This window comes from Gordionus sp. m RMFG-2023, chromosome 1 (genome assembly GCF_954871325.1).
Source record: "Gordionus sp. m RMFG-2023 chromosome 1, tfGorSpeb1-WG-v2, whole genome shotgun sequence".
Classification (NCBI taxonomy): Eukaryota; Metazoa; Nematomorpha; class Gordioida; order Chordodea; family Parachordodidae; genus Gordionus; species Gordionus sp. m RMFG-2023.
The window spans coordinates 16,819,878-16,847,259 of NC_088775.1; the positions used below are offsets into that span (position 1 = coordinate 16,819,878).

Genomic DNA, 27,382 nt, shown 5'->3' on the forward strand with positions numbered 1-27,382 from the left:
TAAAAACTATAAGTTGTAATTGTTAAACCAAATTACAAAGCCGAAGGATATTCAAATCTACTCAAGAAAAAAGAATTAAATTTCGAATGCAAATGATTTAAAGAAAGAGGAATAAAAAAGAATGATTATTCAAATTAAAGAAAGTTCAAGATTTTTTTCAGTTTGTTTGTAAAACATTATGTAAATGAATTATAGAAAAGTATATATATATTCGAGGATATTTGTATAAAAATAGATCATGATTTTACGAACTTAATTATAATTTTTAATTTTAATTTTTTATTATTTTAATATTTTTTTAATTAATTTAGTTTGATTATATTTTTATCATATTATTTAATAAAGATTTAGTATCATTTTAGTTCTAACGTTTATTATTGGACGAATATTATAGAAAAGTATATATAATCGAGGATATTAGTCTGATTTAGTATCATTTTAGTTCTAACGAGGATATTAGTCTGATTTAGTATCATTTTTTTCTAACCTTTCTTATTTGACAACGATTAATCACCCAATCCTTCTAAATTCTTATTCTAAATATTCAAAATGTTACAATGATGTTGGAGAGTGGAGGCGACAGGGCAATTTCAACAATTCAGTCTAATTAACTCTCCCACTAGCCTCAGCAATATAAATATCAATACCATATTGGTACAGAGGTGCCTTACAGCGATTGATCCAGGCTTTAGAAGATCAAAAGTCAGTCTAATTAACTCTGAAAAGAGATTCTAAATAAAGGGGGAAGGGGATGTATGAGATGACTATCGACACTAAGACAAAGAATGAGAGCAATAAAACAATGGTATCAATATTAATGGTCGTATTTCGGAGAATTAGTCGTTTAGCTAAAAAGAATGCGTCACAAGAGATCGTTATACGTACAATTGATCGATGTAGCTAAAAGAAATTCGTTATAAATTTTTATTAAAGATATATGGTTGACTGTTATTTAATATTTAGCAAAATATCAGGTTGTTGATTAACCAAAAAATCTTCATAAAGAGAAACGGCTTTTCGTCATTAGAAAATTTATGCCGCAATCGAGCTCAATTAGAGATCGGATTTTTATTTTGGATCAAAAGATACAAGAAATCATTATCGTATAAGAGATCTTAAGGCAAGATATATTGACAAGAAGACCAGGATGCTATCGTTAATCGTTGACAAATTATAGCCAATTGCTTATCAAAAATTTAAAGATAAAAAATCGAACAAGAAGTCGTGGAAACCATCGTTACTCGCAGACAAATTATCGTCAGTGGTTTACCGTCATTAGTTACTAGAAACCGTTAGAAACAAGCAAAGACTAGGATAATGTGGGAGTAAAACGAGATATAATTAAAGGAGCTAGAAGAATGTATCGGGAACCATGTCTTACTCGCAGAATGGTGGGACTAATCTAAGTGGAAGGGTGTTGTAATTGTTAAACCAAATTACAAAGCCGAAGGATATTCAAATCTACTCAAGAAAAAAGAATTAAATTTCGAATGCAAATGATTTAAAGAAAGAGGAATAAAAAAGAATGATTATTCAAATTAAAGAGAGTTCATGAATTATAGAAAAGTATATATATATTCGAGGATATTTGTATAAAAATAGATCATGATTTTACGAACTTAATTATAATTTTTAATTTTAATTTTTGATTATTTTAATTTTAATTTAGTTTGGTTATATTTTTAACTTATTATTTAATAAAGATTTAGTTTAACCACTTTCTTTATTTGACAACGGTTATAATCTCTCAATCCTTTCAAAACTTTCTATATGTTACAAAGTCAAACTATAATAATTCAGCTAAGTCTTAGCTAAAATATTCAGCTTGCCTAATTTTTTTAGGTCTGGCCTATCCTTAATTTTTAAAAAAATCCTCAGCCTTAGCCAAAAATCGGCTATTATTCAACAATGCCACAGCATTGCCATCAATTTAAACCCCATAATTTATGATTCTTAATATTATAGGAATGGTGTTTTAAAAAAATATATACTACCTTTCCTAGCTAAAAATAATTTGTAGTAGAATAAAGTTACGATTAGAGTTATGACGATCAAAACTATCGACGATATTATTATCATTAATACGAGGGCATCCTTAGGTTTCTTGTCAACTGGTGAATCTGTGGCTGTGTCTTTAACCTCAAATAAACTGTCCGACGAATTTTGATAAAGATTTTCAGTTTGAATTCCATACCCACTCATATTCGATCTAATCATATTTTCGCAATGCTTAGTTTTTTTTTCCTTATAGTAGAAATCATTCATAGTTAGATTTTTATCTTTGCAAAGAATGCAGCAGATATCAGACATTTCGGTTTCGGTGGGAGTATTGGAAAAATGAACTGACTTGCTTATAAAAGACAAAACACTGTAAAATTGGCAATCGCAGCTTATATTATTTTCACCTATAAATAATGCTTTGAGATTGCTTATGGATTTAAAGGTGGGGAGCGCTAATTTGTTTATGTTGTTACTGATTAAATTTATGAATATTATCTGAGAGCCGAGCGCAATATTCTCCATACTTAATATTTGATTGAAAGAAATATCAATCATCTGAAGTTTTGGAAGTCGATCTTTAGAAAAAGTATTTCTCGCTATTTCTGTAATTTTATTTGATTTTAAATTTATCATGACTAACTTAGCGCCGCCGATAAATGCGTCTTCCTTGATGTAATTTATTCCATCGTTAAAGAGTGATAAAATTTGTACTTCTTTAACTTTCGAGATTGTATTTGATGATAGGTGATCTATATTCGAGTGGTATATTAACAACTTTAAGGGATTCATATTTTCGAATAAACCCATATCAAGTGAATTATTGATGAAATAGATATGATCCATATAAATATAAGTCTTGTTAAATTTAACATTAAGCAGGCCGGTATTCTTCAGTTGATTATAACGGGCGTATATACAATTAATCGACAGAGTATCATTGAATGGAGTAGATTGGCACGAACATGGAGGTCTTACATTGCAGTAATCTAAGCACCAAGTATCCATTTCTTTGGGATTCAAGCTCGTTATATATCTACCGCGGTATTCCTCCGGATAATAACATTGAGTGATGTTCAAATCAGATAAACTGACAGCTTTATGGATTGTTTGAGTACCACTTACCTTAGTTAACCAAGTCGCCCATGAATTCAACCAAGTAAATGTTGGCTTATTAAAACAGGAGCAACTCAAGGGGTTGTCTTCTAATGAAAATCCCGTTAATTTCTCAGCGATGTTTATATATTTTACGGGGAAAAACCCCACATTGTTGCCATCAATAAATAAAGCTTTTATATCAGAACTCACAGTCAAATTAAATAATGTATCGTATGTTAAATCTATATCTGTTGCATGTATTTCCCTTATCGATGGGCCCAATTCGTGGGAATGTAAAGAAATGCGCTCAATCGGATTATGAGATATATCGAGGACCTCTAAATCCTTGTTTTTTTCGAAATATCTACTGTACATCTCAGTTATATTATTATGTTCTAAAGACAGTTGGGTCAAATTAGGCAAAGGATAAAACAAGTTGAATGGTATACTTTTTATAAAATTGTTTCCCATTTTTAGTCTTGTTAAATGGATTAATAAATTAAATGCATTTTCACTGACTGCCGTTATTTTGCAAAAATTCATAAACAAAATGCGAACCTTTGTATTGATGCTGAAATTTAAACCACCCAGTATAGGGCCCAAATTTGAATGTTCGATGATTACATAGGATGTTTCCCTTATATCGACACCGGATGATTTCAGGCTTTCCTTGAGGAAAGAACTTTGTAAAATGGAGATATTACCGAAATTTCTACACTTAAAGTAACTTACATTATTATCCACGTAACAATCACAAAAATCACTTAGACATTTTTTATGTTCGATTTTGTCCGGATTCTTTGCAAGATAATGATTATATAATATAACGATATTTAACGTAATAAAGATATGTCTGATGTTTAAACACAAGATTGATTTAGTATGCATGAATAAAGGCAAATCATTTTGCCCCCTTTAAAGAAGTTTAATATTTAGTTTAGAGATTATTGAATTATTATGAATATAAACATTTCTTAATAAAATCTTTAAATACATATATATACTTAATATTTAAATAAATAACGTTCTAAAAATATACATGTATAATATTATTTAATATTTATCACTTTATGTTACTATTTCCCTTCTTTTTCAAGTCTAATTTATTATCGAATATATCAGTAAAAGAATTATTTCGTAAATATTTGAAGGAACCTTAATTATCTTTAAAAGGGAATTCTTAGTGTCAAAAACTAATGGCAGTCTGCTTTTCCTGTCATGAACTATCTTTCCAAAATAGATAAAATTTGGATCAGGCCCTTCTTCCAAGATATGTTCTTTATCAAAAACATTGCTCTTCGCAACAGTTTTACTTCGACAAAACCATATTTGCACAAGTATGCAGGAGACAAAGGCCAAATTTCTTACATTTTAAAAGAGACTGGCATTCTGGCATTAAACCCCTATTATACGTGCGTTGATTCTTTCATTCTAGCCTTTATTATAGGCGCATCGACATTCTGGCATTAAAACCCTATTATGAGTGCGTTAATTCCTTTCTGAAAATTTTTAACTCTATCTAGTCTAAACTTTGAAGGGCACTTGTATAATCTTTTTGCTAGAGGAACAAGACATATTTCTTAATGAAAAACTTTCAAGATTCCCAAAATTCTCTATGTATTAAGTTAAAATATATTGGTATCTTCAAATTTACAAGAATAAAAATATATGAGTTAAAAATGAAAGAAATAGTGGGAAAATTACCAATCTTCGTTTTAATGACCTCTCAAGGCTTTAATTAATAATGCCCACTTACAATGGAGGAATCGAAATTCGGTCTCCAATATATTATCGATTTCTGGGCTTATCTCATCAAAGCTTGCGAATACCGCTAAGATGCAACACAAAAGCATATGCGTAATATTTGCAGGTTCTGTTGATTATCTTTGCACCTATTTGCATGTTGATTAATCTTCCTTTGAACAATTGTTCAGGATATAAATTTCTAGAGGCAATCATATCTTAAAAACTTAATTTGGAACGCGGTGATCAGAAATTTAAAAAATAGGGTCCAAAAGTATGGATCTACTTTTGTGAAAGACTTGTAGTTCAGATTAAGTCAATTGTCTTATTAACTCATTTTCTTCTAAACTTTTTATTATTCTGATATTACTCCTTTTATATACTTTTTTAAACCAATATTTATATAAAAAATAAAAATATAAATATAAATAAAAATATAAATATAAATATAAATATAAATGTAAATGTAAATATAAATATAAATAAAAATAAAAATATAAATATAAATGTAAATGTAAATATAAATATAAATATAAATATAAATATAAATATAAATATAAATATAAATATAAATATAAATATAAATATAAATATAAATATAAATATAAATATAAATATAAATATAAATATAAATATAAATATAAATATAAATATAAATATAAATATAAATATAAATATAAATATAAATATAAATATAAATATAAATATAAATATAAATATAAATATAAATATAAATATAAATATAAATATAAATATAAATATAAATATAAATATAAATATAAATATAAATATAAATATAAATATAAATATAAATATAAATATAAATATAAATATAAATATAAATATAAATATAAATATAAATATAAATATAAATATAAATATAAATATAAATATAAATATAAATATAAATATAAATATAAATATAAATATAAATATAAATATAAATATAAATATAAATATAAATATAAATATAAATATAAATATAAATATAAATGGAAATATAAATATAAATATAAATATAAATATAAATATAAATATAAATATAAATATAAATATAAATATAAATATAAATATAAATATAAATATAAATATAAATATAAATATAAATATAAATATAAATATAAATATAAATATAAATATAAATATAAATATAAATATAAATATAAATATAAATATAAATATAAATATAAATATAAATATAAATATAAATATAAATATAAATATAAATATAAATATAAATATAAATATAAATATAAATATAAATATAAATATAAATATAAATATAAATATAAATATAAATATAAATATAAATATAAATATAAATATAAATATAAATATAAATATAAATATAAATATAAATATAAATATAAATATAAATATAAATATAAATATAAATATAAATATAAATATAAATATAAATATAAATATAAATATAAATATAAATATAAATATAAATATAAATATAAATATAAATATAAATATAAATATAAATATAAATATAAATATAAATATAAATATAAATATAAATATAAATATAAATATAAATATAAATATAAATATAAATATAAATATAAATATAAATATAAATATAAATATAAATATAAATATAAATATAAATATAAATATAAATATAAATATAAATATAAATATAAATATAAATATAAATATAAATATAAATATAAATATAAATATAAATATAAATATAAATATAAATATAAATATAAATATAAATATAAATATAAATATAAATATAAATATAAATATAAATATAAATATAAATATAAATATAAATATAAATATAAATATAAATATAAATATAAATATAAATATAAATATAAATATAAATATAAATATAAATATAAATATAAATATAAATATAAATATAAATATAAATATAAATATAAATATAAATATAAATATAAATTATAAATATAAATATAAATATAAATATAAATATAAATATAAATATAAATATAAATATAAATATAAATATAAATATAAATATAAATGCGGATGGTAAGCGTCCCGACGGCATATCTTTGTCGTCTTGGCACGGCGGCAAAAAACTTGTCTGGGATGTCTCGTGTGTTACCTCCTTTCCAGCTAACGGAAATACCGACCCCTTGGAACTTCAAGAAGTCAATAAGCTTCATAAATATAGATTCCTCCCTAATTCTTTTATATTTATTCCCCTAATTTTTAGCGTTCTAGGTAGTGTTGTTAAAACGCCGCGAGTCGCGACCCCGACCCAAAGCTCGGGTCGTTTTATTCGACTCCGACTCAATGTTTGGGTCGTTTTTTTCGACTTCGACCCGAGTTCAAGCCGAAAAAAACGACTTCGACCGAAAATATGGGTCGTTTTTTTCGACTCCGACCCAAGTCCAAGCCGAAAAAAACGACCTCGACCCAAAATATGGGTCGTTTTTTACGACTCCGACTCAAAATTTGGGTCGTATATTTCGACTCAAACTTGAAATTTGGGTCGTATTTTTCGACTTAAACTTGAAGTTTGGGTCATATTTTTCGACTCAAACTTGAAGTTTGGGTCGTATTTTTCGACTAAAACTTGAAGTTTGGGTCGTATTTTTCGACTAAAACTTGAAGTTTGGGTCGTATTTTTCGACTAAAACTTGAAGTTTGGGTCGTATTTTTCGACTAAAACTTGAAGTTTGGGTCGTATTTTTCGACTCTAACTCAAAGTTTGGGTCGTTTTTCTGACTCAGACTCAAACATCGGGTCGTTTTATTCAATCCGACCCAAAATATGGATCTTTCTTTTTAAAGACGACTTAAAGTTAGGGTTGCTTTTTTTCACCCCTAACCCAATATCTAGATCATTTTTTTCGACCAAAAGTCAAATAACATTTAGTATATATTAATATTATAGGCGGGAAAGTTACTTAAAGCTTCTTTAAATTATAATGCTCTGATTAACTATTCATCATAGTTATATTTTAAAATTTTTAAGTGATGTACCATAGAAAAGTGCCATTTGTCATGATAATTATTTTTGAACTTTTTTAAATGAAATAGAAAAATATATATTGTAGACATGTTAAATCAAAATTTCAGTGATGATGTACCATAGATAAGTGGTAATTGTCATAATCGCTATTTTTGAACTTTTTTGAGTTTTTTTAAAGCAAATTGCTAAAAATATATATTCTAAACATGTTAAATTAAAAATTCAGTGAGGATGTATTATAGATAGGTGACAATTGTCATAATCGCTATTTTTGAACTTTTTTCAATTTTTTTAAAGGAAATAGCAAAAAATATATATTCTAACCATGTTAAATTAAAAATTCAGTGAGGATGTATCATAGATATGTGACAATTGTCATAATCGCTATTTTTGAACTTTTTCAAATTTTTTTAAAGGAAACATATTAAAATATATATTCTAAACATGTTAAATTTAAAATTCAGTGAGGATGTATCATATATAGGTGACAATTGTCATAATCGCTATTTTTGAACTTTTTCAAATTTTTTTAAAGGAAATATCTAAAAATATATATTCTAAACATGTTAAATTAAAAATTCAGTGAGGATGTATCATAGATAGGTGACAATTGTCATAATCGCTATTTTTGAACTTTTTCAAATTTTTTTAAAGGAAATAGCTAAAAATATATATTCTAAACATGTTAAATTTAAAATTCAGTGAGGATTATCATATATAGGTGACAATTGTCATAATCGCTATTTTTGAACTTTTTCAAATTTTTTTAAAGGAAATATCTAAAAATATATATTCTAAACATGTTAAATTAAAAATTCAGTGAGGATGTATCATAGATAGGTGACAATTGTCATAATCGCTATTTTTGAACTTTTTCAAATTTTTTTAAAGGAAATAGCTAAAAATATATATTCTAAACATGTTAAATTATAATTTCAGTGAGGATGTATCATAGATAGGTGACAATTGTCATAATCGCTATTTTTAAACTTTTTCAAATTTTTTTAAAGGAAATATCTAAAAATATATATTCTAAACATGTTAAATTAAAAATTCAGTGAGGATGTATCATAGATAGGTGACAATTGTCATAATCGCTATTTTTGAACTTTTTTCAATTTTTTTAAAGAAATAGCAAAAAATATATATTCTAACCATGTTAAATTAAAAATTCAGTGAGGATGTATCATAGATATGTGACAATTGTCATAATCGCTATTTTTGAACTTTTTCAAATTTTTTTAAAGGAAACATCTTAAAATATATATTCTAAACATGTTAAATTTAAAATTCAGTGAGGATGTATCATATATAGGTGACAATTGTCATAATCGCTATTTTTGAACTTTTTCAAATTTTTTTAAAGGAAATATCTAAAAATATATATTCTAAACATGTTAAATTAAAAATTCAGTGAGGATGTATCATAGATAGGTGACAATTGTCATAATCGCTATTTTTGAACTTTTTCAAATTTTTTTAAAGGAAATAGCTAAAAATATATATTCTAAACATGTTAAATTAAAATTTCAGTGAGGATGTATCATAGATAGGTGACAATTGTCATAATCGCTATTTTTAAACTTTTTGAAATTTTTTTAAAGGAAATATCTAAAAATATATATTCTAAACATGTTAAATTAAAAATTCAGTGAGGATGTATCATAGATAGGTGACTTTAACATGTTTAGAATATATATTTTTAGCTATCTCCTTTAAAAAAATTTGAAAAAGTTCAAAAATAGCGATTATGACAATTGTCACATATCTATGATACATCCTCACTGAATTTTTAATTTAACATGTTTAGAATTTATATTTTTTGATATTTCCTTTAAAAAAATTTGAAAAAGTTCAAAAATAGCGATTATGACAATTGTCACCTATATATGATACATCCTCACTGATTTTTAAATTTAACATGTTTAGAATATATATTTTAAAAAAATTTGAAAAAGTTCAAAAATAGCGATTATGACAATTGTCACATATCTATGATACATCCTCACTGAATTTTTAATTTAACATGGTTAGAATATATATTTTTTGCTATTTCCTTTAAAAAAATTGAAAAAAGTTCAAAAATAGCGATTATGACAATTGTCACCTATCTATGATACATCCTCACTGAATTTTTAATTTAACATGTTTAGAATATATATTTTTAGATATTTCCTTTAAAAAAATTTGAAAAAGTTCAATAATAGCGATTATGACAATTGTCACCTATCTATGATACATCCTCACTGAATTTTTAATTTAACATGTTTAGAATATATATTTTTAGATATTTCCTTTAAAAAAATTTGAAAAAGTTCAAAAATAGCGATTATGACAATTGTCACCTATATATGATAATCCTCACTGAATTTTAAATTTAACATGTTTAGAATATATATTTTAAGATGTTTCCTTTAAAAAAATTTGAAAAAGTTCAAAAATAGCGATTATGACAATTGTCACCTATATATGATACATCCTCACTGAATTTTAAATTTAACATGTTTAGAATATATATTTTAAGATGTTTCCTTTAAAAAAATTTGAAAAAGTTCAAAAATAGCGATTATGACAATTGTCACATATCTATGATACATCCTCACTGAATTTTTAATTTAACATGGTTAGAATATATATTTTTTGCTATTTCCTTTAAAAAAATTTGAAAAAGTTCAAAAATAGCGATTATGACAATTGTCACCTATCTATGATACATCCTCACTGAATTTTTAATTTAACATGTTTAGAATATATATTTTTAGATATTTCCTTTAAAAAAATTTGAAAAAGTTCAATAATAGCGATTATGACAATTGTCACCTATCTATGATACATCCTCACTGAATTTTTAATTTAACATGTTTAGAATATATATTTTTAGATATTTCCTTTAAAAAAATTTGAAAAAGTTCAAAAATAGCGATTATGACAATTGTCACCTATATATGATAATCCTCACTGAATTTTAAATTTAACATGTTTAGAATATATATTTTAAGATGTTTCCTTTAAAAAAATTTGAAAAAGTTTAAAAATAGCGATTATGACAATTGTCACCTATCTATGATACATCCTCACTGAATTTTTAATTTAACATGTTTAGAATATATATTTTTAGATATTTCCTTTAAAAAAATTTGAAAAAGTTCAATAATAGCGATTATGACAATTGTCACCTATCTATGATACATCCTCACTGAATTTTTAATTTAACATGTTTAGAATATATATTTTTTGATATTTCCTTTAAAAAAATTTGAAAAAGTTCAAAAATAGCGATTATGACAATTGTCACCTATATATGATACATCCTCACTGAATTTTAAATTTAACATGTTTAGAATATATATTTTAAGATGTTTCCTTTAAAAAAATTTGAAAAAGTTCAAAAATAGCGATTATGACAATTGTCACATATCTATGATACATCCTCACTGAATTTTTAATTTAACATGGTTAGAATATATATTTTTTGCTATTTCCTTTAAAAAAATTGAAAAAAGTTCAAAAATAGCGATTATGACAATTGTCACCTATCTATGATACATCCTCACTGAATTTTTAATTTAACATGTTTAGAATATATATTTTTAGCAATTTGCTTTAAAAAAACTCAAAAAAGTTCAAAAATAGCGATTATGACAATTACCACTTATCTATGGTACATCATCACTGAAATTTTGATTTAACATGTCTACAATATATATTTTTATCTATTTCATTTAAAAAAGTTCAAAAATAATTATCATGACAAATGGCACTTTTCTATGGTACATCAATTAAAAATTTTAAAATATAACTATGATGAATAGTTAATCAGAGCATTATAATTTAAAGAAGCTTTAAGTAACTTTCCCGCCTATAATATTAATATATACTAAATGTTATTTGACTTTTGGTCGAAAAAAATGATCTAGATAATTGGGTTAGGGGTGAAAAAAAGCAACCCTAACTTTAAGTCGTCTTTAAAAAAAAAGATCCATATTTTGGGTCGGATTGAATAAAACGACCCGATGTTTGAGTCTGAGTCAGAAAAACGACCCAAACTTTGAGTTGGAGTCGAAAAATACGACCCAAACTTCAAGTTTGAGTCAAAAAATACGACCCAAACTTCAAGTTTTAGTCGAAAAATACGACCCAAACTTCAAGTTTGAGTCGAAAAATATGACCCAAACTTCAAGTTTAAGTCGAAAAATACGACCCAAATTTTGAGTCGGAGTCGTAAAAAACGACCCATATTTTGGGTCGAAGTCGTTTTTTTCGGCTTGGACTTGGGTCGGAGTCGAAAAAAACGACCCATATTTTGGGTCGAAGTCGTTTTTTTCGGCTTGAACTCTGGTCGAAGTCGTAAAAAACGACCAAAACTTTGAGTTGGAGTCGAAAAAAACGACCCAAAATTTGGGTGAGCTCTGTTCGAGCCGACTCGGCTAAGCCGATTAACAACACTAGTTCTAGGAAACCCCGATCCCCAATCCCTAAAGTTCTTAAATCAATTGGGTAGAAGAATTGCATTAAGGACAGGGGTCAAAAACGAGTCCCTATCTCTTAAACAAAAAATCCAATTCGAAATTCTAAAGGGGAACTACAAATGTTTCTTCGAAACACTCCCTTTTCCCTCCTAGTTTAGCACCTCCAATTTGCAAAATATTTTTTTAGCTGTTTAAATATTGATATTATTTTGTAAATCACATATATTTACTTTAAAAAAAAGAAAAGTTTTTTATAATAAAAAAATGATAATAAGTTTATGTCATATGTTTTTTTAAATTAATTTACATTATTAATCAATTTTGTATTTATTTTTACTAAAAATTAATATTACTTTCTCCCAAATTTTTTTTTTGTACACCACTTTTTTGTGCCTTCATAATTGTATATAATACCATTCAAAAAATATAATTATTATTTGATATATATGTCGTATTGGGATATGGAATCATGTGGAAACGTGGGGATTCAAGATCTTGAATCCCCACGTTTTATTCGGGATCCTTTTTTTTAAATATTTTTTATTCCGAATCCCCATGAAAAAAAAAATAATAATATAATTATTTTCTCTTTTTTGCGGCTGGCACCAATAATTAAAAGGCCAAAATAAGGGATTTAAAAAGAGAATTTAAAAAAAAGTAAATAGTATAAAATTAAGGCAAATAATGAATGAAAGGGGATGAGGTTAAGACTTTTTTGTTTTAAAAAATATTAAAAAATATATTTATAAAAAATCGGATTATTGCAACAATTATTCAATGCAATATTGCATTTCGTTCAACATTTAAGCAGGGACCCGAACCGTTATTTATAACGGTTTAGTATATAAAATATTATAATGGTTTATTTTTCTGGATGTAATATTGAGTTACCCGTTTTTAAAAATCAATTATGAATAAGGAAAAATACTATGTATCTTTAGGTTGATCCAAATAAGGGCAGACTCATTTAAAGATTGTTAAAACTAAATTATTTGTAACAACGAACAAATTTTAAGTTGAGATTATCAAAATGTTTTTAAAAAAAAAGTTTTTACATATTTTTATATAGTTGTTTTAATATTTTAGTGTTTTATCATTTTTTTTAAATTATACCAATATCAATATTATCAAAATAATATTTTAAAAAATAAAACAAATAACAATGGCAATATTTGGAAGCAAAAAAATTTATTTCCTTTTTTGAGAAAATTAGAGAGTAAAATTTTGTCAGCCCTGGCAAATTCGGCTTCTAGTGAAAGGTTATTTTCTGTAGCCAATCGCCTATTAGAGGAAAGGCGTACACAATTGAAATAAAAAAATTGACATTCTTCTTTTTCTAAATTTGGATTTATAATATGTATTTATTTTTTGTTATTATGGATTATGGAATTAAAGAAATAAATAGAATAAATTCAAAAAAGTGTAAAAAATTATAGCATTAAAGTTTTGAAATATTTAAAAACACCGTGAATTTTCGGGCGTGAAACAAAATATTGCCTTTCGTGAGCGGGCGGGTCGGGTCGAAAATTTTTTAGTGGTAAGCGTGAATGGGCGTGAATATTTTCATTGCCACATTTATTTTTTTACATTTAATTTATATTAAAACCATTTTTTCGAGTATTTAATTATTTAAAGCATAAAAGTAATATATATTAAATATCTCTAAAAAATAAAATTTTATGGTGCCAGCAAGGCGGCAAAAAAATATAATTGTTTTTTTTAAAAAAAGATTCCGAATCCCCTTAAATATTTTTTTTTAAAAAAATTTATTTTTGTTATAAATATCTGAATCATAACCGTAACCGAACCGATATAATTATTTTTTGAAGGAGTAAAAAGAACCTTTATAAAAAACGGTTAAACCGGTTCAGTTTTTATATTTTAGAAATGGAAATAATTTGAATATCCAGAATTATATAAACGTGCTCTGGCGGTTCCCGCAACCCAAGTTTCTGTAGAAAAGGCTTTTTGGGAGCTAAAATAATGTTATCGTCACAAAGAACCAAAAGGAATCCATTTATACTTAAAAATATATTACTTATAAGTTCAAATAATATATTTAAAAATGGTTATTATGAATCTTATATATTTTTTTTATATATAATTCTTAGATGCTTATAATAAAAATAAATTAGAAGATGGTGTTGTTTCAATTAAAAAAAAATTTCTAACCGTAATGAACCTTTATAAACCTTTATAATTAGCTGAACCGAACGGAACCTTTATATAAATTTCTTCTCAAGAACCGTAACCAAAACGTAACCATTATAATTTTTTATATACTGAACCGTACCGTAACCAAACTGAACCGTTATAAATAACGGTTCGGGTCCCTGCTTAAATGTTCAACGAAATGCCATATTGCATTGAATAATTGTTGCAATAATTCGGATTTTTTAAAAATATATTTTTTAAAACAAAAAAAAAGTCTTTACCTCATCCCTTTTCATTCATTATATGCCTTAATTTTATACTATTTACTGTTTTTTTAAATTCTCTTTTTAATTCCCTTATTTGGCCTTTTAATTATATGGTGCCAGCCGCAAATAAAAGAGAAGAAGAAGTAATTATATTATTTTATTTTTTTTCATGGGGATTCGGAATATTTTTTAAATATTTTAGATCCCGAATAAAAGGTGGGGATTCAAGATCTTGAATCCCCACGTTCGGATTCCGAATCCCACATGATTCCATATCCCTATACAACATATATAAATATAGACAAAATGTATGATCAATAAAAATATAATGTTATTATAATAATTTTTAAAAAATATATATCTTTTTATCACAATTTTTTACTTTCTATATTTTGTTTTATTAGTCGATTTACACATTTAAATTGTTAATATATGCTATTATAGATAGGTAATATTGCCATTTTACAATGTAAAATCTTTAAAAAAAATTTCAAAGCATAAATATTAGTATCAACAATAATTATTTATTTTAATGATATCTTATTCATGATAATATTCATTCCAAGATTCAGATTATTAAATGAAATCTTAATCCCGAATCTCAAGGTTTTGATATCTATTATAGCAAAATGTAATCTTTCAATCGTCTTTAGGCGTAAAGTAACCATTAATTAGTGTTATTATAATTATCTTTTCGAGGAAATATAAGTAGTTATATTTTAAATAGATAACTATGACCTTTAACAAGTTACATTTTTGGAAATTGAAATATCAATGTAATTTGTTTATTCTGAAAAGTGACTTATTACATCCATCTGAGGCAAATACTGTTGGATTTGATCAATAATCTATTTACCCTAGTTTCTATGAACTCAGAACTCCTTCATCCTATAGGAAAGAAATCTAGTGTTATTTATTTAAGACAATGCATCTAAAAAGGGATTCAAATCAAAATTTTTAAAAGAAGTCTCTTGTGTTACCCTCCCAATTTTCCTCCTTAAACTTTCTTTTGTCATAAGATTTTCTAAACATGTAAATATTTGTAAATGTTACTATTGAGGAATCGATTTAATAACATATCAAAATTATACTCAATAAAAAATAATTCTACTACATTTTGATTTAAAACATTTATATTTGTAATTTATCCTTTAAAATATTTAATCTTGCTAGGTGAGGGGTTCGCGTATTTTTTTCTTTTATTATAGCCCTACAAATTCCTCAACTAGTAAGATTAAATTTTTTAGATCAATGCAAAACTTTAAATCAAAATTAACCAAAAAAATTTTCTTTCATTGTGCCTATAAAAGACATTCGAGTTACTCTGTTGATATTTTAAAAAGACAATGATTATCTAGTGCTGTAAACGTTGCTACTAATGGTGTTACTTTTTTGTGGGGAAGGAATATGTTATTTAAAAGGTAATGAGTAGAGCGTTTCTTTTTTAGAGTTACGATAACGCAAAACGTTACTTTAATTCTTTAAAAATATGGGAAAAAAATATTTAACTATATTTAAATTTTCAGCCAAAGTTTGACTAAATTTATATATCATGTTTTTTTTATTGAATTTTATACAGTCAAGATAGTAAATAGAATTAATATTGAATTAATAAAGATATGTAAATTTATATTCCTTAATATTATTTTGTTTATAAAAAATATATGTCATGGTACTTATTTCTTCAGATGAAGATAATTTAACTATGCTCTAGCCTCACCAATAAAAAATTAAGAGCACTACGTTTACACTTTATATATGTAGACTGTGCTCTTATATAAATATTATAACCTCTATTAAGCAGCTCAAATCTAAATAACTTGAATTCAGATATTCTGATAAAATAATTTTATTGAGAATCCAGGGCCGTAGCCACGGGAGGAGGGCAACCCTAACCCCCAGAAAAAATCTTTGGCCCCAAAAATGGTCTCCATAAATTTTTCCAGCCCCCAAATTTAAAAAAAAATTTTGTAATATATTATTTTTATATTTTTAAAATAAATTTTAAATATTTATTCAAAAAACATGTATACTTTGTAAATTTCTTTCTATCCTGTTCTATTTTTACCCAATAATAAATCATCATTCATTCATATTTTATCATTTTCATGTGTGTTTGTGTATGACATTATATAGGGCTTAATTAAGTTTAAATTGTACTTATTTCAATGATAATTATTTTATTTATTATATGGTTTGAAGAAAATACTGAAAAAAACAACAATTTTGGTATGCCAATAAATTAACCATAATCTCTACTATCTTAAATCAATATTTGATTTGATGCTATTTCTTAGCATACAGGAGCTACCTTTTCGTGGGATTTGTTCAACAAATCTTTAAATAAAATTATGAAATTTATACCCAAAAATGCCCATTATACATCACCTCAGATTCAAAACGAAGTAATATCTATTATGGCAGATATGGTGCTTGAATATATTTTAGATAAATATAACAAAAGTGAGATGCCTTTTATTTGTCTTAAGACTGATGAAACAAAAGATGCACAAGGTTGTGAAAACCTGAACATAATTATTCGTTATATTTTTTCTGAAGAAGTCCAAGAAAATTTAATAGGAATTTTTAATTTACAGTGTCTTTCTGCTGAAAGCATTATTAATTGCATTTTAAAGCAACTGGATGAGTTAAATATTAATTCAACGAATTTAAGCCAGGCAAATGATGTGGAAACGTTATGTCTGGCCGAAATGAAGGAGAGCAAACCCTACTTTAAAAAAAAATTAATAAAAAATTCACATGTTGCATCTTGTGGTTCAAAATTGGTATAATAATATTGTTATCATTTCTATTTTAATTTCTACAATGCGTTGTATAATTTTTTAGTAGCTTTAACGTATCCTGTAAATATGCAGGCCATACTCTTAAGGGACTTTTAGAGTAGAGGTGAACTGGTCATTTAAAAACAACTCGCATCATTTATGAGAATTTTGAGGTTATTGGTGAAGTATTATTTTACTTTTCTAATAAAACTCTTAATTCTGAGGTTTCCACTCATGATTCAGTCGAAGCCTCTGGTCTCTTATCTCAATGCGTTAATATAAATTACGTTATATTAGCCATTAATAACTATAGATCCACTAAATAAGTATCTACGTCAGTAGGTACTAATCTAGTGGATAATAAATATTGTATTGATCCCACTATCAATATATTAAAAAATAAAAGAATCGATGATTCTTTGGATTTGATTAGAATTAAGGCTGAAAAACTTTTAGCAAAATTTAATCCACTCCCTACAAATCATCAAGGGTACGTAAAACGCCTATCAAAATTTTTTAGTCGAAACCAAATTACAATTTGTTTGTGAAAAAGACTCCAATTGGAGTTCTTTAAATAGGAAATATGAAATTATTGATTACTCTGTGTTATCCTTTTTTAGTTAGATTTACACAAGATGACTATAATCTTCTATCATGTTTTATTACATTTTCCCCCTTTGACCCTGATTATTTTATATCAGATAAAATAGCCCGATTAGAATCATTATTAAACTTAAATATAAAGTTATATCATGAAATGAAAATAGTTAAAGTTTCTACGAATATACTTAATTATTTGTTATATTTTAAAAAAATAGTGGCTCCCTCAAGTAAGCAGCTGACCTCCCTAGCTGAAATTCCTGGTTACGGCTCTGTGAGAATCTCAAGGTGATCATATATATTTTTTCGAAATAAAGATCAATCTTTAAATATTTTTATTAATTCTCCCAATAAATATTTAATTATATAATACAACTTTCCCATCCTCTGCGTCAATTGAACGTGTGTTTAGCAAAACGAAAGCTGTGTTGAGCACTCTTGTTTATCGGATCAAAATTTGAGAAATCAATTATAAAAAATAAATAAATTATTATTACAAAAAATATACATTCAGTATTTTTTAAGTAACGAGTTACTTTTTTGAATAACGAATAACGGGTTTCGTTTTCATAAGGAATATGAAGTAACGGTAAAGCGTTCCTTTTTTTATTAAGTAATGAGCGAAATGTTTCCTTTTTGAAGCAACGTTTACACCACTATGATTTACAAATACTTTATAAATAATTTGTCCATATTTAAAATATGCTAAATATATACTTCATATCATATTTTTTTCAAAATAGCGAGGACTTTTGAATCAACTCTCATCAAAATAAAACTTTCTAATTCATATTTCAGAAAAAGAGAAAAATTTCTGAATCATCAAATAAAAGGGAAATTTCTGATTCACCCACTATTCTTGACGGAATATCTGTCAGTACAGATGTATTTTTAGAATCTCAATTTAATATTTTCTCCAAGTCTGAAAAAAGCACCTTCTAAAATCGATATTTTTGAATATCGAAGCATTTTTAAACATTTAATGGTAACTAATGGATTAAAGGTTATTAAACTTTAAGAAGACCGTTTAATTATAACACGAATTTCGATTTAAGAATAAGGTAAAATATAAGAATTTTTATAAAATTTTTAAAGATCCCTATGTTCCGCTTTTGCCAATGACATATAATAATACCTAGACTGACGATGCATTCATAATAATGCATTTGAAAGCGTAGTTGAATGCAAATCAGCTGAACCCGCTATTTTGGTAACCCATATAAAAATTATTCTCGTGTTAAAAACTATTAAATAAATAACTTTGCTTCCTTATTATCTCGATGATCAGGCAATTCTTTAATAAAATTTACGTCAGACATAGGAATAATTTGGCCTCTTTAAGAATGTTTAATAAATGATATAGGTAACCAAAATGGCGTCCCAAGCTATTTTTCATTGATGTACACTTTTAATGAATGCATCGACAGTCTAGGTACTATTATATGTCATTGGCTTTTGCTTATTAATTATTGAAAAATTTTAGATAAAAGCTGGTAATAAAAAAGTTAAATTATTCTTTTAAAGGGTATTTTATTTTATTTTATTTTATTTTATTTTATTTTATTTTATTTTATTTTATTTTATTTTATATAATATATTATTATATTTACAAGTTGCTACATAACCTAGAAGGTTTAGTGTTGTTAAACGGCTCGTTTTGAACCGATTTTTAAAGCGGCTAACTCAATATTTCATTCAGAAAAATATTACTCAAACCTAAAGATTTTTCTCATAGATGGTATTTTATCGAAATATATAAAGAAAATAGCGATAAAAAATAATTTTTTTTTAAATCTTTCAATGTCATTTTGAAAAAAAACTAAAAATCACTAATTAACGTGATATTGTCAAAGATATCATTGACGGACGATTTTTAAAAATGTGTGAATTGTCAAAAACAATAAAACCGTAAACCGCGATTTGAGCCGATTTTTAAAAACTGCTAACTCAATATTTTGGTCAGAAAAATATTTTCTAAGCCTCGAGATTTTGCTAATATAGGTCTAAATCTTTGTGCCATCTATGAGCAGAATCCTCAGACTTGCAAAAAATTTTCTGGATAAAATATTAGCCGTTTTTAAAAATAGACTCAAAATGAACTGTTTAATAACACTAAATAGAAATAATAAAAGACAAAAATTAAATAATTAACGACAATTTAAAAGATATGAGAAATAATATTAAAAAAAGAGTTTAAAATAAGTTAAGTTGTGTCCTGTTCGTCTTATTTCTAAATACTAGGCTATCTACCCATCTTTATAGCTTCCTTTAAGCAGCTTTAAAGGAAAGGGGCTATTTATATTTACGAATGTAACGTATTATAAACGAAGATATTTATTTAATAAACATACCAACAAACCACAATAGGTGTCCCAGTTCAAAATCTGTTTAACCTGAATTAAACAAAAATAAATTTTAAAAATAAAGCAAACCAGGACACTGTCTTGGCTAGGGATTTGCTTTGAAAGTATATTGTTAAATTTTACAATTTTTTAATTCGTTTTAAGATTTATCTTATTTATATATTCCTTGATTTCTATAAAACACATATATGAGTAATGTTATTTTCAAAATAAATATAAAAAAATGTGTATATTATGGAACTTAAAATACACTTTTAGTGAACTATTTACCGAAACCTACGTTCTGTAACAATAGTCTAAATCTCTTATGCTATAAAGTTAATTGAAAAGTTTTTAATTTTATATTTTTATACTATAATACACTAAGAAATGATAATTAAAATTGGCATATTGTTAATAAGAATTAAATACATCATTATCAAAATAAAAAAGAATTAACACAGCGATTAGTCTATACCTTCAAAGTTAAAAATCGGAAGATTTAATGTTATATTTTGTAATATAATTATAATAGAATTGCCTATATTTATAATACACATTACATATTATCGTTATATTGTTTATTTTATCATTATTAAAATGAGTTTTATATATTGCTTGACATAATATATTTTGCCGGCATATAAAAGTAATTTTATAATATTATTATTATTTCATATATACTTGAATAAACATTAATATATAAAAACTTTCGCCAAATCTCTTCATCTATTTCCATCATATTTTAACAAGAGGATATGGATTAGAATTTAAATTTTAACATCCATCAAATTTTGATTGAATGTCATGATTATACTATATTTAAAGATCACTTTAAAAGGTGTAAATCATATTACCCAACCTTCCAGCGTCCCAATTGAAAAATTTTCTAGTATGATCAAAAACATGTTGGTGGAAACAAACTCGTATCAGGTCAATTCAGCGAAACTTTTATCGCTAAACTTTTATCGCGAATGTAGTTAATCGCGAAAAGTTTTTATAGCTAAGGTAAAATCGCGAAACCAATTTTGTGAATTTTTTTCCGCGAAACATTTATAGCGAAGACAATTTCGAGAAGCCATTGTCGCGAATTTGTTTCCGTGAAACCTTACGCGAATTTATTAGAGCGAATACATGTTAGTGAAAGATTTTACTCGAACACTTTACAGCAAATTTTTTTCCGCGAATATGTTTGCGCGAAGTCATTATTGCGAACGCATTACCGCGAAACAATAAATATATTACGAATGCATTTATTTAAAGGAAAACATAACAACATATTATTTATTATTTGATGTAATATTATTTTTGTTACAATTTATTAGTGATTTTCACGCCCAAGATTTTAAGTAAAAAATATTTCTTGAAGTTCAAAAAGATTTTTGAACATATTTTGATAAAGATTTTAAATCTTCTTTGTAAGTATATCTTTTTTGAGGAATTATTTTGTGAAATTTATTATAAATATACAATTTTTAGGTGAAATATTTTATAGTTTTTTTATCATATTTGTAAAATTATCTATTTTATAAGTATATTAAAGAGGTGAGTTTTTTATATAATTTTTTATTTAAGATTTATATTTTTTATGATATTTTATATGATCTTTTTAAGAATAATATTTTAATGTGACAATTGTCATATTCGTTATTTTTTAAGATTTTTGAAATTTTTTGACTCAAAGTCATTTATATTTAAAGATGTTAAATTATAAATTCAATGAAGATGTTCCTTGGAAAAATGGCAATTATCTTAATCGGTATTTTTAAACGTATTAGATTTTTTTGACGCTAATGGGCAAAAATATGTATTTTTAACATGTATTAGAATTTCAATTGGGATGTACCATATAAAAGCCACAATTGTCATAATCGTTATTTTGTTTTCTGAATTTTTTTGACCAAAATGGGTAAAAATAAGTATTGCTAGAATGTTTAAATAAAACTTCTGTGAAGATGTACCCAGAGTAACATTGTCATAATCATTATTTTATAACTTTTTTGAATTTTTTTGACGTAGACGTGCTAAAATAAGTAGCTAATAGGTTTAAATAAAACGTACCCTAGATAAGTGACAATTGTCATAGTCGTTATTTTTAATGTATTTGAATTTTTTTGACGCAAATGGATAAAAATATAGATTGTAAACATGTTAAATTAAAATTTCATAAGGGTGTCCATAGAAAAGTGATATTTGTCATAATCGTTATATTTAAAGTTATTTGAATTTTTTTGACGCAAATGGGCAATAAATTGTTCAAGTTAAAATATTATTTCAGCTAAGATGTACCATCGATAATTGATAATTCTCATGATCATTGTTCATAAGTTTTTAAATTATTTTGTTGCAAATGGGTAAAATAAAAATATAGATTGTAATCATGTTAAATTAAAATTTCATGAAGATGTACCATGGAAAAGTGATAATTGTCATAATCGTTATTTTTAAAGGTTTTTGAATTTTTTTGACGCAAATGGGTTAAAATATAGATTGTAATCCATTTTACCATATGTTTATAAAATTCAAAATCCTAATATTAAATTAATGGGATGTTGATTGTATCATATTACCAACTAATATTCATATGGTTTTTAAGTTCTTTTCATAAAAATCCTACCCTGGATTCAGATTCAGCACTATTTTGACACGAATATACAAAAATATTTGCTAACTGTGAATGCAGGGTACACATTATAATAGATGTCGAATTAAAGTTTATTAATTAAAGGAATAAGATTGTGAATCCATATATTAAAAGTTTAGAATTTAACATGAGTTACAACTATCTTTAATAATCACTTTACATATTTTTATCAAATTTTAAACAGTATAAAAGGGACAACGATTATGAGCATGAAAATTTCCATTTGTTTTCTTTCGACAAATGGTACTAACATATTTCTCTAAAACAAATAAGAAGCTAAAGATATAAGATTGTTATAATTGGCACTTTTCTGAATTATTTCAATAAAATTTAAGCAAAATATCTTTTTTTAATGATTTCTCATAGAAAATATTGGAAAACTTTAAAGATAACGATTATGACAATTGACACTTTTCAATTGTACATATTCATGAAATTTTATAACATGTTTACAGACCGCGATATCCTTAGGTTCAATCCGATAAAATGTATCGAGCAATATTTTCAGGGTAACTATTTAAGTTTTTATATTATATTATATTGTTATATTTATTTAATATAAATAAATCGAATATTAATTACCTATGCGGGGAACAACTTAAACCATCTTTAATAAGAATTGTTTCATTATGATTGTTGGTCAAGGGATCGTTTGCATATTTAAAAACCAAGGGCAGCGTCCAAACGGCGCAAAATACGCAAATTGCAAAAAGGATAATTTTGTTCATCCTATTGGTTCCGCACAACCACATTCTATTATACTCTAAGGGATATGCGATCAAGATGTATCTATCCAGCGAAAAACATGCTACGGTGCATAGATTTACTTTACTGAAGTAATTAAGGAATGAAAAGTTTATTTTGAACAAATAGGTGAAGATATATTGCGAGAACATCCAATACCATTTTTTGTAATTCCCTATTTTAGCTAGAATAAAAGGGCATAAAAATATACAAGATAACAAATCGGATACGGCTAAGGATTTTAGATAAGTGTAAGCAATAGGGATAGAATGGTTTTATTTATTCTTAATTTTTTTATTTAAAAAAAGATAATTAATGTTATATTTCCAACAATTCCATTTAAAGCTAACAGTAGAAAGATCGTTACTAAACTCCGAAATTCAAGAGATTTCATGAACTCTATTGGAGTAGTTTAAAAAAAAATATTATTATCTATATTCGTAATAAATGTTGTTTATTTATACTAACAATTAATTTTTTTTAAGTCAGCTTAAATATGGAAATAATAAATTAATCATCATCTTATTAATGAATGTAAAATAAATAAAATTCGACTATTATCGTGAACCATTTGAAAGCAGGGGAATTTAGATTTTCGATATCTCATCTTACATTGAATGATCTTATATAATATGCTTATGCTTATATGGTCACCTTGTAGAAACGGGAGACTAAGTTTGAAAGTTTAAGTTAAGTGACTAAGTTTATTAAAATGGCGACTCATATATTATTCCTACCATAGTCTATAACCGACCTTAATGTTTGTCCCACATGTGTTTATGAAGCATCGAAATGTAACCTTGTTAGTTATTATTTTATCATTAACTCCAATTTTTAATGTAAATATTTTAAATAAAAATAAGATTTTGCTATATAATTTTTGAGTGCTTAAAATATACGTTATTAAATTGGTTATCATAGAAATATTATATATTAAAAGATTATCAAAATTGAATTTTAAGATAATAAAATATATTATTATATCCATATTATATCACATTTGGCTCTGCTACATATCGATAAAATGCGGCTGCTATCACATATAAGCATGGGCTAACAAGTCATTTTATTAAAATTTATTTAGGTGCACTCAAAAGAAATATGGAAATTGTTTTGACTCAAATAGAAAATATTTTCAGGTACAATAGATTTAAGCAAAACAAATTGTTTATAACAATTTTTTTCAGGATTTTAAAAATTTGATACCTTGTTTTCATTTATTAATTGTTTTTTTATAAATTATTAATCAAGACTTCAGTATAGACTTTATATTCAAATATTTCCTAAAAAGGCAATTAAATTTGGTTATCCATTATCTATAATATAAAAATTATTCGAAAGTTACTTACCTGTAGTTATAAAAAATATATTATTATAAGGTAAGTGGATAGACATAACCGTTCTTTTCCATTCCTCCTTAATTTAAAATTTTAAAACTATTCCTTTCTTTCTTATTTCCTATCAATTAATTTCGATTCATTAATGTTTTTATAAGTTTGGGATTAATATTAAACAAATTGTATTTTATTAATTGGTTCATAATAATATGTTAAAAATACTTATTTAAGAAATAAAACCAAATAAAAATATTTTTAACATTTTAAAAATAGAAACATTATAAAAAAATTAAAGAAAACAAAGTTAAATTTCTTTATTTCATTATAAATATAAATGTCGTATTGGAATATAAAATCCATGAGTGCAGAATCGTTCAATTTTAAATCATAGGACCATTAATTTTGAAAAATCTAACCTGATCAGAAATATATTACAATATAGAATACCCACACTGTAAATTTTAGGCAATTTTGACTGTAACTTTTGAAATAGTCTTAATTTATATCAATTTTTATATATATTTCATATAAAGTTTTTAAAAAAACTTTCTAAGATAGTCAGTGCCTAAAATGTGATTGCATAATATATGGGATTCTTAATATAAAAAAAAATACGGTAAGAATTATTCTATGACAAAAATTATATATAAAGATTCTCGATAAACGTTACAATTTGGAAAATTTTAAACAAAATTGTTTGTTACAGAGAATTGAAGTGGCGGGTAAAAATAAATAGAGTGAATAACTTTATAACTGGATAACTGATCGATAAAATTATCAAAATTGTAATAGCTGGAAAAATACTTGGGCCTATGATACAGATCGAGGATAAAATATGTGTAGTGGCAGACTAAGCCTTTCCCAGCCAGTAAGAGAGGAACGAAGTTGTGGAGAGTACTATTTATTGTCTTTGAATTTTAATGTTTATGTTAACAGAAGACAAGTTGGTAATCAAGATATAAAAGATGCATATAAATTTAAAGACTTTGCATGGGTTCATAGGTTAGTTTCACAATTACTTATAAAAGTAATGGTATATCTATTCAGAATCAGGTCAAATAAAGGACTTATATCGAATTTTTAAAGGTTTAAAATTTTATCAAGAGAAGAAGACATTAACTAGTGTTAATTTGGTGAAATTATATCAATAAAAAAAGATAAGTTTTAATAAAGCCTAAGAAGGTAAAGAGTATTTTTGAAGCGATGAAAAAATATATTATAATAAATATCCATTTTAATGGCCGCCTCTATATTTGAAACGATGAATAAATATATAATAATAAATATTTCAATTTTAATGGCTGCCAATATATTTGAGACAATGGAAAAATATATAATGAATAAATATTTTACAATTTTAATATCTGCCAATATATTTGAAGCGATGAAAACATCTCTTAAAAATCAATACGAAATTGATTCTACAATACCAAAATGTCACTATGGTATTGAATCTACAATGATAATATCAATACGGTATTGAAGCTACAATGGGTATTGATTTCACAATCCTACACCGGGGTTTTTTTTCAAAAAAATTAATCCCACTCTGAGCCTGAAAATATAAAATCCGGGCCGTGTTAGGCCATGCAAATGGTGCCTCTACAGGTCTCTGCCTAATATACAGGAAGAATTATTGAATAATGAGCTTGTGTTAAGGGTGTTTAAATTTTAATTTCATGATAATATTAAAAAGGGTTATAAAATAAAAATTGCTCTTTTTTTTCTTTCAAATTTTTTTTACAAATAGACATTATACTTCTTAATATTTGTACAAAATGTTAGATTGGGACCATTACTGGGCCAATAGTTATTACGCTTTAAATATAAATAGTATGGCTTAAATCCTAAATTATACCAAATATAAAGTAATTTACGAAACAAATAAAAAGAAAATTCCTTTATGATCGGGCCGATTATATTTTTTTATAAATGTTTCGGGCTGTGAGCCCACTAGTAGACATTATGTCATATTTAACATATAAGTTAAGCGATTTTATTTTAGAGAGAAAATAATTGTAAAAATATTTATAACTTTATTTAGCTAATTATTTATATTACATGAATATCAAATGGAAAATTAATATTGTTATAAACATATTAAATTAAATAATATCATACATTAAATTATCTAATGAATTAGAATAACGTTTGACTTTCATTTTTCCTTCCATTGGAATAAATGAATGATATTTTTGTGTCCCGGGAATTAGTTTGGCCGTTAAAAATCTATTTTCAAG

At 24.8% G+C, this 27,382-nt stretch overlaps 1 protein-coding gene across 1 annotated transcript in view; it reads right to left on the minus strand.

Annotated features, from left to right (window-relative positions):
• Positions 1–27,382, minus strand: part of LOC135922157 (uncharacterized) — a 29,180-nt gene that overhangs the window by 989 nt on the left and 809 nt on the right. Inside the window, exon 2 of the mRNA XM_065456587.1 lies at positions 1,995–3,894. Coding sequence (XP_065312659.1) covers positions 1,995–3,894 — 1,900 coding nt within the window. The remainder of the gene's footprint in view (positions 1–1,994; positions 3,895–27,382) is intronic.